This window comes from Propithecus coquereli, unplaced genomic scaffold (genome assembly GCF_000956105.1).
Source record: "Propithecus coquereli isolate 6110/MARCELLA unplaced genomic scaffold, Pcoq_1.0 Scaffold24, whole genome shotgun sequence".
Classification (NCBI taxonomy): Eukaryota; Metazoa; Chordata; class Mammalia; order Primates; family Indriidae; genus Propithecus; species Propithecus coquereli.
This window is the reverse complement of record NW_012147952.1, coordinates 3,019,773-3,033,442: the sequence shown is the minus strand read 5'-3', so window position 1 is coordinate 3,033,442 and position 13,670 is coordinate 3,019,773. Positions and strand designations below refer to the sequence as shown.

General features: G+C 39.0%; 1 protein-coding gene across 1 annotated transcript in view; it reads right to left on the bottom strand.

The window, feature by feature from the left end:
* CD109 (CD109 molecule) overlaps positions 1 to 13,670 on the bottom strand; it is a 141,801-nt gene that overhangs the window by 82,461 nt on the left and 45,670 nt on the right. The window contains exons 6-7 of the mRNA XM_012646038.1: positions 5,409 to 5,448; positions 3,007 to 3,091 (exon numbers count right to left, since the gene is read on the bottom strand). Of these exons, the coding sequence (XP_012501492.1) occupies positions 3,007 to 3,091; positions 5,409 to 5,448 (125 nt within the window). The remainder of the gene's footprint in view (positions 1 to 3,006; positions 3,092 to 5,408; positions 5,449 to 13,670) is intronic.

Genomic DNA, 13,670 nt, shown 5'->3' with positions numbered 1-13,670 from the left:
GAGATGTTGCTTTCATCATGACAGACAGTCAGGATAAGGAGGAGGAGGAGGAGGAAGATAATCATTTCCACCTTTCCTGGGACACAGTATTTATAGAATAGTATATGCCAGTATTTACACGCCAAATTTTATAGACTGATTAAAGATCCTGCAGGTCAAAAAGATTTCCTTAATCTTGCAAAGTTGTAAATTATATTCTCAGTCTTGATTCTCCACCCTGGAGGCAAAAGCAGACTCTCCTGAAACTGCACTCACAGCAGCTGGGGTGAAAAGGGAAGGAGCCCGGGCCATATGGGTGGCTGTTCCTCTGAATTTACACAGAAGATGTGCACCACCCTGGAAGAGAAGAACTGCCTTCCTTCGCCTCACCATGGGCATCACGCCTAGGCAACTGAAGGCTGAAGAAAGGAGATTTCACAGGAAAGAAGAACTCGGAATGGACAATCATCAGAACTAGCCAGATTTAAGAACTTTAAATGGCAACAAGGAGCCTCATGAATCACAACAAACAAACCATACAGTGAAGGCCCTTTTGGTGTGTCAGCTTCAGAAAGCTAAAGTCCCCAGTGACTCAATCAAATGCTGATCTAAGTGTTAAGGTGAAGGTATTTTACAGATATGATTAAAATCCACATTCTGTAGACTTTTAGCAGAGGAGATGATCCTAGATAATGAGCGGGCCTGATTTGCTCGGTTGAAAGGCCTTAAAAGCAGAGCTGAGATGTCCCAAAGAGTACGAAATTCAGCCTGTGGAAGCAACTTCACCGGGCCGAGAATTCCAGCCTCTCCTCCCCTTCCTGACAGGCTGCCCTGTGGATTTTGGACTTGCTTAGCCATTCCCACAATCATGTAAGCCAATTCCTTGCAATAAATCTCTTAAAATATATCTCCCACTGGTTCTGCTTCTCTGGTAGAACCTTACCTAATACAGATACTTAGAAAACCGATAGGAATACGATATGGTGAAAACTAAAGAAATGCCAGGAGGCCAACATAATCATCCTGTCATTCTCAACCATTAGTGTCTCAAAGAGGCTCAACCATGAGAACTGTGATGAAAGTATAAGGGTTCCTTACCGGGCCAGGGGGGGATGGTGCCAATGGTGGGGCTTTAAGGGATCCACAACTTCCTAAAATTACACGTAAAATATTTTGGAGTGTCTAGAGTTTAAGAACCACTGTTTTAATTGAGTGTATTAAATTCCTGGCACACCTCTGAAAACCAAAAACAGAACCTCTGGCAGGCAAATGCAGGAGGATCACTTGAGCTCAGGAATTCAAGACCAGCCTGAGCAAGAGCAAGACTCCATCTCTACAAAAAACAGAAAAATTATCTGGGCATGGTGGTACATGCCTGCAGTCCCACCTATTCAGGAAGCTGAGGCAGAAGGATCACTGGAGCCCAGGAGTTTGAGGTTCTTGTGAACTACGATGACACCACTGCACTGTAGCCAGGTGACAAAGCAAGACTCTTTGTCTCCAAAAAAAATAAAACAGAACCAAAGAAGATATCCAGATTCAACCCAACTCATGTGGATATGGATTGTTTAGATCCACACACAATGTTTATGCGAATTTGCACTCACTCAGTGGGTACAATGGTTTGTGCACATTTGTACCAAGTTTTATAAGCATTCATCAGGAACTCAAAATAAGGTCAGGCATGGTGGCTCATGCCTGTAATCCCAGCACTTTGGGAGGCCAGATGTTCGAGACCAGCCTGGGCAACATAGGGAAACTCCGTCTCTACAAAACAAAATGAAACTAAAAAAAGTTAGCCAGGCGTGGTGGCTCGCACCTGTAGTCACCAGCTACTCAGAAGGCTAAGATGGGAAAAATCAATTGAGCCCAGAAGGTCGAAGTTCCTCTGAGCTCTGACAGAGCAAAAAAACTTGTCTCTTAAAAAAAAAAAAAAAAAACTCAAAATGCTTAACATTTGGCTAAGAACAAGTACAATATAACAACTATGTAAAATGCAGGCATCTATGTGTTTTCTAAACCATAAATCCATCCACAGTGCTCAAATTCATATTGGAACCTGCCTCTTTGTTGACATGGGCAGAAAACTAACTTGGTAAAAATTGTAGACACACTTTTGCCTTTGTGTAACATGGGTTTCACATGATTTTTTCCAAACAGAATCTAAAGCAGGAGTTCTCAGAGGGTTTTGATCTGTGAACTGGCTTCTGCCAGGAGACTCCGTGCTGCCTGTCACTTGCCACTGCCACAAATGTCACCAGGAGAAGAGTATGGTGATGAGAGGGCACTGTGGTGAGCTCCAGCTTTTATTACTAAAACTCTTAGTAATAAATTATGAAACCAAATACATTTCAGAAACCAAAGCTCAGATATTGACACATCAAAAATAAAAGCTACAAGAGACCAATCCCTGAATAACTTGAAGGCAATTCGAGCTTGCACTTTGGAGAACCATTAGTCTGAAACTCTGAGGGCCCTTTTTGCCTCAGAAAAACAAAAGCTGTGCTGCCCAAGCCTGAGAGCAACCATACAGCTGTTATGCAGGGTGGGTTGGAAGTCTCTGTGTATGTATGTTGATATGGATAAATGTAGATTATTCATTCATAAGCTAATTGCAATAAATAACCAACTTCCTCCCCCAAGAGCTCAACCTCCATTATCAACAGAAAAAAAATAAGATTAAAGAAGAGATAAATTAATGTCATCTGAATGGATAATAAACAAAGATATAACTTTAAAAAAAAATCTGGCACTACCCACAATGTAAATCCCTTAATTAGTCTTAGAAAGACACTAATCTGCAGGAAATATTTTAGGACTGGCTCAGCTTAGAAGCAGCAAGATGGCTATAGATCTCTCTGTACAGATCTAGTCCACCCTTAATTATTTGTTACAAACAGTTTTTACTATCCACTAGGATATTTTAATACGTAAAAAATTGTGCTAGTATTCTGGAGTATATAATCAGTTTTTGGCATACAGTTTTATAATGGCTTAGAGCCATATCAACAGAGAAATGATACTTACTTTGCCGTGACGGTACCATTTAAATTCTTAGAATTCATAGAACAATATAATGGTGTCTGCAAAGCCACTTCAAATTTTGGTAATACTAGAAAAGAAAAGCAAGGGTAAATCTTTTAAAGAAGATTTCATTATCATATTCCACTGAATAAAATAAAAAATAGAATTGTTCTGAAGCAATTGATAATTACCATTTAAACTTAAATTCATTAGGATCCAAATACATGTTGCACAGATGGGAAGCCCTTTGTTTCACCCAAAATTAGAAATCCCTACTTTGGGCAGTTTTATATAATTAAGATATGAAATATTTTATAAATACTAATACTATATTTGACATGAAGCACTCCAGCAGAGTAAAAAAAAGTCATGTTTCTTTCCAGTCTATAGAACTTTATTTTCCTATAACTTCACTGACCAAGGAAATTAGATTAAAATCTCATAACAAGGCACCTCATCATTCAATTAACACAACAGAAGTATCAAAAAAGGCCAATGGATCAATAATACAGGGCAGACCTCCAGTTCCAAGCAAGACTAAAGGTCCTTAATGTACCAAGACACTCCTGGACTCTAGACCAGCAGGATAGGAAGGCCAAAAAAGTCACATGGGCCAACTATGATCCCCCAGCAAGGAGATTCAAAGCCCCTTCCTCAAACATCATAGATTGGCAATTAATTCCCCACCTCCGCTATACCCCATTCCGCAACATACAACCACCCAGCACCACCACAATGTGATAGACTAAAGAAAATAGTCTATAAACATGTTGGTCCCCTATAATTTATTCTTCTAGATTAAGGTTGTCCAAACGAAATAAAATGCCAGCCACATGTATAACTTTTTATTTCTAGTAGTCACATTTAAAAAGTAAAAAGACCAGGCATGGTGGCTCATGTCTGTAATCCTAACACTTTAGGAAGCCAAGGTGAGAGGATTGCTTGAAGCCAGGAGTTTGAGACCAGCCTGAGCAACATAGCAAGATCTCCTCTCTACAAAAAATTTGAAAATTAGCCAGGCATGGTGGTGCATGCCTGTAGTCCCAGGTACTTGGGAGGCTGAGGCAGGAGGATTGCTTGAGCCCAGGAGTTTGAGGTTGCAGTGGTGAGCTATGATGACACCACTGCACTCTAGCCAGGCAATGGAGCAGGACCTTGTTTCAAAAAAAAAAAGTAAAAAGAAGCAGATGAAATTAATTTTTGCAATATTTTACTTAACCCCATATATCTAAAATATTATCACTTCAACATGTAATCAAAATAAAAAATTATTATTAATAAACTAAGTTTCTTTCTTTTTTCTTATACTAAATCTTCAAAATCTGGTGTCTCCACTTGGATTAGCCACATATCAAGTGCTCAGTAACCACACATGGCAAGTGGCCCCCTACTGGACTGCACAGTTCCAGATCAGGGCTCAGCAAACTATGATGAGCATGAGCTAAGAATGGTTTTTACAATTTTTAATTGGTTGAATAAAATCAAAAGAAGAATAATATTTCATGATACATGAAAATTATATGAAATTCAAATTTCCATGTCCATAAAATAAAGTTTATTGCAACATGGCAACATTCACATACTTATTATCCATGGCTGCTCTCCTGTTACAAAGGCAAAGTTGAGTACTTATGGAAGAGATCGATGGCCCACGGAACCTAAAATTACTATTTGGCCCATTACAGGAAAACACTTTGCTTATCCCTATTCTAGGTGATCATGAGCCTCAGATCTGACAAGACTATATGACACGCGTGAGACTGAGCCACAAAGGCGTAAGGACACTATTAATACTTTCCAGAATTCCTGTTGCCTAACTGAAATGCAATCTCAAAAACTGGCACAAATCAAATGAAAAAGCATGTGTGTGACCTCAAAATAACTACTCAAATTATAAACTAATACAGAGATCCAATGCTTTCCTTTCATCTTTCCTTCCTTTCCATCCACCAACAAAATAGGTGGGTCCCACTGTTTTCATCTATGGGTTTCTAACTGCGATATTATCAGCTTAGCACCTGAAAAAAGAGGATTTACCTGAGTTAAGCAGACTGTCCTTACCAACGCCAACCAAATGAAAAATATGAAAAATAATTTATGTTGGGTTTTTTAAGTGCAAAATTTTAATATTTTATGATCACAACAAAGTAGAAAAACAGAAAAACTGTGCATAAGAAAAAGACTAGCATAATGGGACTATAGGTGATATTCTTCCTACTTTTTTCTTTATAATGAGATTTTAAAGCTTTTACAAAGGAAAAAGTATGTTTAGGCCTGCAAGGAACACCAGGATTTTACTCCATTGGAATTTTTACTTCACATAATACATATTTTGAAAACTTTTATTATCTCTGTGGAAAATAATAAATGTTTTATTCTTTCAAAATAAATTGAGGAACTCTTACCATATTCTGATACCTGAAATGACTGATAATATGTCTGGTCCTATTGGACGGAAGGGGAAAAAAAAAAACAAGAAAATATATGAGTTCTTATTTAATTATTTTGCTTGCTTACTTACCTGCATAAAAAAGATTTAGAAAATTAATTTTTAAATTACATTTATAATGATTTAATGAACAAAACAGTTTATTTTAATTTATGGAAGTTTAGTTTTAGTCAACTGCAACCTGAAGCCTGTGAGATTTCATGAGTTTTTAAAGGTGACCTGTCTCTATAATTCATTGCAAGTCATTTAAACAAACTGCTTAATCTGACTTCCATCATTTGTGAAATGAGAACTAGATTAAATAACTTAGGAATTCATGAAGCAAGGATAACATATGTCAAACTGATAAGAAATAACTTCAGACATGTTTTGGGTATTATAATCAAAAAACCAACAGAAAAAAATGAAGTTACACACAACTCAAATATTTGTAAATAATCAAGGATACAAAATCTTCATAGGTCAACATCCTCCAGCATTCCAATTCCTTGAATTATTTTCTAGTATAACTCTTAAATCAATACATCCTACCCATTTTATCAGATACTGTTAATTATTTCCTTTCCTAAGAACTAGAAAATATGTGGCATATTAGTGTATCATTTTTCTAACGCCTCATATTTCTAACTGTCCATTCTAAATCAAGGTAACACATTAAATAGAACCTCTTCATCTGGTTCTACTTGAGAGTTGGAAAGATAAATTTTTTAAAATAATAAATAAATAAAACCTCTCCAAAACAGCTAAGTAATTTCACTAATGAAATTTGTATTCTAAATTTGATTCCCTAAATTTATCAAAGCAAACACAGAGATTGCAGCTATAAAATATTAGCTTTTCTTTAAAAGCACTCTTGGTTAATCTAAAGCACCAAGAAGTTATTTTTTAATCCTAAAGGAAGACTATAGGTCACTTAAAAATATAAAAAAATGTAACTATTTACATGCTAATAAAAAAAAAACATCTAAAACTTGGCTTCAATGTTGTCATTTAAAAAAGATCTCAAAGAAATTGTGTTGTTCTGATCAAAGTCTTAAGAATATTCACATTTGTGACTTCTATCTTAAATTGTTTTCATGTCATATATAGTAATTATAAATTACATGTACTTGATTCATTTATAAGTTCTAAACTGTCATCCTCAGAAAATCAAGTCAAGAAGGTAATTTGCCTGTATTGCCTGTTTTACTGATAAACATAAGAATGCAAGTCTTTAAATAAGTTTTTGCTTTATTACTGAGGCCAGCACAGGCAAGACTGAGGAATAAGTAACAATGATGATGTCTCGGTTTGTCAAGTTTAATTCGTATAGCAAACATTAATTGAGTAAGTACTATGTGCAAAACACCATATGAGACTCTATAAAGATAAATTACAGTCCTCAGCATCAGAGGGTCTAGCGGTAGAGAGAGACATAGTCGAGAGCCATAATTCAAATTGCTAGTGTTCTGGGGTTTCATGCACAGTGCTGTGGCTCTTCCTCTTCCCTATTCTTGACTCACATTCTTCCATCCCTACCCAAATATTACTGCTTCCCTGAATCCCCAATCTAAAACAACATCTCTGCCCTCTAAGCCTACTTCTTCCTTCTCTGTCACTTTTCACCTTGTATCATAAACATTTACAGATACCGCTTATCTTGCTGCAAGTTCTTTGAGGGCCAAGTCCACACTGGATCATTTTTGTATCCCTCATAGTTTATCCCACAGGGTGACAACCTACCTTAGTGCCTGGTACAAAACAAATGCTCCATAAATATGTACCAAATTAAATAAAAATTACTACGTTTTACAAATTAGAAAATTTGTAGAAAATTAACTCATGGGGCTTACTTTAATCAACAGCCTTGAAACCAAGTTTTAGGTAATTACGTGTATAACACGTATGTAGTGACATTAGATTATACTTGAAATGAATTCCATCTCCCCTCCTGCCTCCTACATTACCAATCATCCCTTGATCAGTCCTGGATTTCCCCCAACGTCCCATTGACTGTCTCCTTCCCCTCAGTAAATGTTCTCAAGTCTTTTGTCCCTTGGTACTCCTAAATACCTTTCTGATTCCTTCCTCGTTTCTTTCACGTCTCTCTCTTTCCAACCCTTTCCCATCCTGAGCCCAAGGCTCTCCCCACTCCCCAGATTCTCATCAACTCTCATATTTTAACTGCCATGTCTACACTTCAGTGTAGAAACACCAAAATCACCAACTCTAGCCCACACCTCAACCCAGAGATTGAGACTCAAATATACCTGCTGGACATCTCTACCTGAATGTCCTACAGAATGTTCTGGATTTATTTACCTAGATTTAGCCTCTTTCAAGTAGCCCTTCTTGATTACCTCTCCCTATGTTGGGTTAGATGCCCCTTCTCTCCCATAATATTCTATGGATAACTCAGTCATTTTATTTAACACAATATACTATAATTATCTTCCTTGTGTCCAACTCTTCTAGGATATTATGAAATCCTTCAGAGCACAGCACCTAAATCGGTATGTCTTCAGTGTCTGTTGAATAAAGTTATGTATTAATATAAATGAATAAACGAATCGAGCCCTGTCCCAGGCTGGTTGTTGTTGGTGCTCATCAGATCAGTCCCAGTTACCAGACAGTATCTTCTGCAAGACATTAAAATCACCTTCTCTTGAGAAGGATCAAACTACCCTGAGAAGGCAAATGAGCCACAGAGCAACCTTAACTCTCTGTCCTTTATCTGGAAGGAACGTTTATGCCAAGGAGGAAGAGGCCAGCCATCACGGAAAACTAGAGAAAGAGAAGACGGAAAATGCTTCTTTTCACTGTCATTTTAAATTGCTCCAGCCAGGCACAGTGGCTCATGCCTGTAATCCTAGCGCTCTGGCAGGCCGAGGCGGACGGATCGTTTGAGCTCAGGAATTCAAAAGCAGCCTGAGCAAGAGCTGGTCAGGTAGAGACCCTGTCTCTATCAAAAAATAGAAAGAAATTAGCTAAATTAGCTAAAGAAATCAACTAAAAATATATAGAAAAAATTAGGCGGGCATGGTGGTGCATGCTGTAGTCCCAGCTACTCAGGAGGCTGAGGCAGGAGGATCGCTTGAGCCCAGGAGTTTGAGGTTGCTGTCACCTAGGCTGACGCCACGGCACTCTAGCCCAGGCAGCAGAGTGAGGCTGTGTCTCAAAAAAAATAAAAAAATAAAAATAAATAAATTGTTCCAATAAATCAAAAACTAATTTTGTAACTGAGTGCTGATCATGTGCTTTGCACCACACAAAGTCTTCCCAGGATGTTTATAAGTGGTAAAATGCAAACCAAGAAATAAATTATTTTACTGTCCAAGGGATTTGAAAAACAGAAGTTCTGTAACTTTCAACATATTATCCATTAGACAAACAGGTCATACCAATTTTCACAATGAGTTTAGTTATTTTTACAAAATATATAATCAAGTACAGAAGATACTGAAATATTTAAAATTAATAATAATTCAGAGAATTAGTGGACATTTATGCCATAAATAACCACAAAAACACTGATACTGAGTACTCTCATAAATCTAGAAGAGGGATCAGCAAATTTTTCCTGAAAACGGCTGGATATTAAATATTTTAGGCTTTGTAGGCCATATGGTCTCTGTCAGAACTATTCAACAATGCCCTTACAGTGCAAACGCAGCCAGAGACACTGTGTAAACAAATGAGCGTGACTATGTTCCAATAAAGCCTTATTTACAAAAATAGGTGTCAGATTGGATTTGGTCTTTCAGCCAGGGTTTGCTGACACGTGGTCTAAAAAAGAAATAAAATTTATTTTCAAATTGTTCTATGTTAGTTCTAGCTGAACTAAACTAAACTTAACTAAAAACATGGAGCAAAAAAACCCTGGGCCTTTTGTAGAAAGTAAAAGTTTCTTTTACTAAACAATTTTCCTTCGGTTTCAAAACAACTTAATTTGCTTCAAAATGAGTTTTTATGTTAATTGTAGCTCATCAAATATGGTTTATGCCGACTCATTCTGCCAATAACCGGGAAGAAAGACTAGCCTGAAGGCTTAAATACTTGGGCTGCGTGTCTTCTAAGCAAACACCTTCCCAGGCAAGAGAAGGCATAACTCATCAATGTCTTCTGAGCTCTTTTTTCCCCAATATGGTCACTGTTCCATGGGGGAAGCTCTCCCTTGGAAAACCTGCTCTGAAGCACATATATTCACTCTCTGTACTGTATGTAAGCCTGCCTTGATTACATTTTCTAAACAATTTCTAAAGCAGAGGTAGAAAACAAGACTCAGTAGGCATTCTCAGTAATCTCTAATTTCTCTAACTCCTATCCCTAAGTCAATAATTCACTGTGAGGGTGTATGTTATGGAAACCAGTCAAATTAAGGGGCAAGAGAGAAAACATTATTTTTACTGCCCTTTTAGGTAGTATGCAATGACCAGAGTACAAGTTGGACATGTGAATTACTAAAACCATGTTTTCCAGTCACAGAACTTTCCTTCTCTAACCATGAAGCCATCCAGCTTTTGAGTTTGTATTTTAACAAATTTGAAGGAATATGGTACACTATATGACCACTAAAAAAATATATTTTAAAATGCAGGTCGGTTTCTTTCAACTCTTGCTTCCGAAGTAAAAAGAAATGCCAGAAACAGAACTAAGGTTCTGGGAGGATTGTTTCTGTTAGTACATTTATGTTCGTTTATGATCATTTCGATTTTCTAATAGTTTGCTTTAGGACTGATTGCCAGTATCTGGATTTACTTTTATTTAAAGGTTAAGAAAGCCATTGAATTTTTTAAATGTGCACATCACAGGATGTTAAAATGGAGCTATCTCTGACTCTGTTTTGGCTTTGGCCTCCAAGACAATACATGCCAACTGTCTACATTCCAAAGTGAGGTGCAAGACTACCTTGCAGGTCTTGCAAAGCAGGTTTCCAAAAACCGGTTTTGCAACTCTTAACCCCTCACCTAGGGGGAGGGCATAAAAGAGTCAAGATGAAATTCAACTAGAAGAGAATTTTAGGGAAAAGCTTTCGATGACCTAGGAGTGGCTTACACCCCACCCTCGACATCAGGTGAGAGTTGCTCTCCCCTCACTTCAAACCTAGGGAAAGGGGCTTCAATAGGAGGATGCAGAGAGCTAGATATGTGTCCCTGGGAACACCCTCAAGCTGTCAGTGAGCAGGCTCTTGACGTACCTGAGAAATCTACATAGCAAAATACTGGCAGTGACGAGCTATGCAGAGCTAAGAGTGTGCTGGGTTGGGAGCAGTCTGCACCTCCTGAGTGTCAGAGAGCAAAGAAAGCATTAGCATTTTCCCTCCACTAGATATGCAAAAAAGAGCAAGTCAGCACGGGACTGCTTTCTGTCCTGATGGAAACAGCCTCAGGAGGGATAAGGCAAACCCCCAGGACAGGGAAGCTGGAGGTGTGCACGCTAGATAACTGGGAGCTGAAGACAGAGTTTTGAGCTGCCAGTTGGAGGAGACAGGTTCAAAAGCATCCAGGGCACTTTGGATATAAGACCTCCCAGCAACGGTAAGGGTGCTGCAAAGAATCCACAAATGAGTTCTAAGAAGGAAAGGTATTAGTTTTAAATATCTGCTAAGCCCAGAGAGCTCTGAGGCGGATGACAACAGTATTACACTGAATGATATTAAACTGCCATTTTTGTAGGACAAATACTAGTAAATTCATATGACTCATACATCAAGTAGAATTTTTTTTTTTTCCCCCCCGCCTCTTTTTCCTCCACCTAATTCAATCTGGAGGAGTTGAAGGCAGCCTAATGAGTCAGAGGCAGACAGCCAGACCAAAGACCCAAGCTGGGAGATGGGAGCACTTTATGTTACAGGACTGGACATATTAATTACTGAATGTAGACTGTTTCGTGTGTGCGAATGTAACCAAAAATGACAAGACCTTTTGTTACCAAAGAATAACCATAAAAATGATGGGATTTGCCTGACATTACACCCAAGGAGTCAGAAAGAATTAGTCCCAAAGAACAGGACTAAATGGCAAAAGAATAATGTGGTCTTTTATCACACCTATGGAGTAATAAATGTTCAACCTCATAGTTATACATAAATAACTGGGAACAGCAAACTGGGCAGCTGTTCTTGTTCGGAAAGGCCGGGGATACAGAAAGTATCCCAATTTCTGACTCATAGGACATTTTCCCTCAGAAACAGAGCTCTAGACTGATCCACATAAGTTGACTTAATATGGATAAGGTAAGTAAGAATATGAACAACATAACATGAATAAAATTATATTGTTGTCCCCACCAGAGACCATATTAATTCTCTCCTTCTTAGGAACAAAAGTTTTAAACTATTAATGGCTTTGCGTACTCTTGATTGCCCTTGTGATCTGGATTCTGCCTCTGCCATGTCACGGGCACCGAAGGATGCCTGCCTCTCTCACTGCCCGTGGCCTTCCTCAGGCCTTGCTCTCGGAGACCTCTACAGCAGGTGACGCTGTAGCCACCCTCTCTGAATTTCCTCCCTCTGCCCTGTGCCTGCACCCTCTTGGTTCTCTAGTCCCAAGCCTGGCTGTTTTTTCTCCATTGCTTTTGGTGGCTTCTCTTCTTAGCTCCTAAATGTGGTGATTTCTGACAGCACAGTCCAAATACCTCCCACTCACCTCTCTCCCCCAAGCCCAACTTCCAGCCCTGACTTCCCTGGAGCTTACGATCAGTGATTCTCCCAAAGACCCACGTTTGACATCCCCAGGCACCTTGTGCTCCCCTTTCTCCCTTCCCCCAATCACAGTGTGATGAGTCGCTCACCCTAATGATTCTTCCTTTAAAGTGTTTTTTAATTCACCCATTCCTCTTTCATTTTTGCTGCTGCCTTACTGCCTTCAGACTGCACTGAAGCTAACATGAAAGGTGTTCATACATTTCTTAAACCATGATACTAAGCCCCGGCAGTCTCCTGGACTTGAGTTTCTCTCCCTCTAATTACTCCACATACTGCCACCAAAATGATCTTAAAATACTACTTTAATCATGTCATACTATTGCCTAAAAACTTTCTACAAAAATGAAGAAGAAGACAATAAATATTAATGATTTGGGGGGTGTTTGGGAGTTTATCATAAGGGTGTCAGACTTTCTAATGTATAATGTTTGGATGTTTTTACCTGAATCATGCATTACTTTTATAATCAGAGGAAAATAAAAAATGTATAATTTTATATCTTTTATAATTTGAGAGACTGGTTCACATACATTTTGTTCTCGTTGTCCTTAGAAGTTTTATGTGAAATTTGTAACACTGATTGAGATTCAAAGTAAAATATGTAAGTTTTTTAAAGCTTCCCACTGTCTACAAAATGAAATCTAAAAACTTCAGCCTGATATCCAATACCCCCCCACACAGTTTAGCTCAGAAACCCTGCCAGCTTTCCCTTCGACTGCTACTCTCTGTAAGCCCTCCACTCCTCCACTCCAGCAAGTGGCGGCTCCCGACTCTGCAGCTCTGCCGCCTAGCTCAGAGCCTCATTCCACCTCCTGCCACCAGTCCCAGTCCAAGCCCCACCGTCCAGGTACAACATGGACCTTTAAAGTTGTGAAGAGCCTTAAAAGTTCTCTGACCCAAGCCAAACGCAGTGGCTCATGCCTGTAATCCTAGCACTCTGGGAGGCCAAGGCAGGAGGATAGCTTGAGGTCAGGAGTTCAAGACCAGCCTGAGCAAGAGCGAGACCCCGTCTCTACTAAAAGTAGAAAAAATTAGCCAGGTGTGGTGGCCCAACTGCAGTCCCAGCTACTCAGGAGTCTGAGGCAAGAGGATCATTTGAGCCCAAGAGTTTGAGGTTGCAGTAAGCTGTGATGACACACTGCACTCTACCCAGGCAACAGAATGAGACTCTTATTTCAAAAAAAAAAACAAAACAAAACAAAGTTCTTTGATCCAAACCCCTTCTGTCACAGCTGAGGAAACAGAGATCCTGAGCCCACCAGCCCTCGACTAGATCACTCACACCCAGGTCTTGTGACTCCCAATCTAATGCTCTTTGCATTTGTGACATGAAGCCATCCCCGACGAGGCTCCTTGAAAGGAGGGTCTGTGTCTCAGCATCTGTACATGCTGACTGACTGGTGTTTCTTCCCACCTAGCGTACAACAGAAAAGTTCCATATTTTTAGATTTATTCAGATTCCCTAATAATCTCGCTATGCTTAAACCTATTGCCTACAGAAAAACAATCATGTAATATCCTAATAGCCTTTAT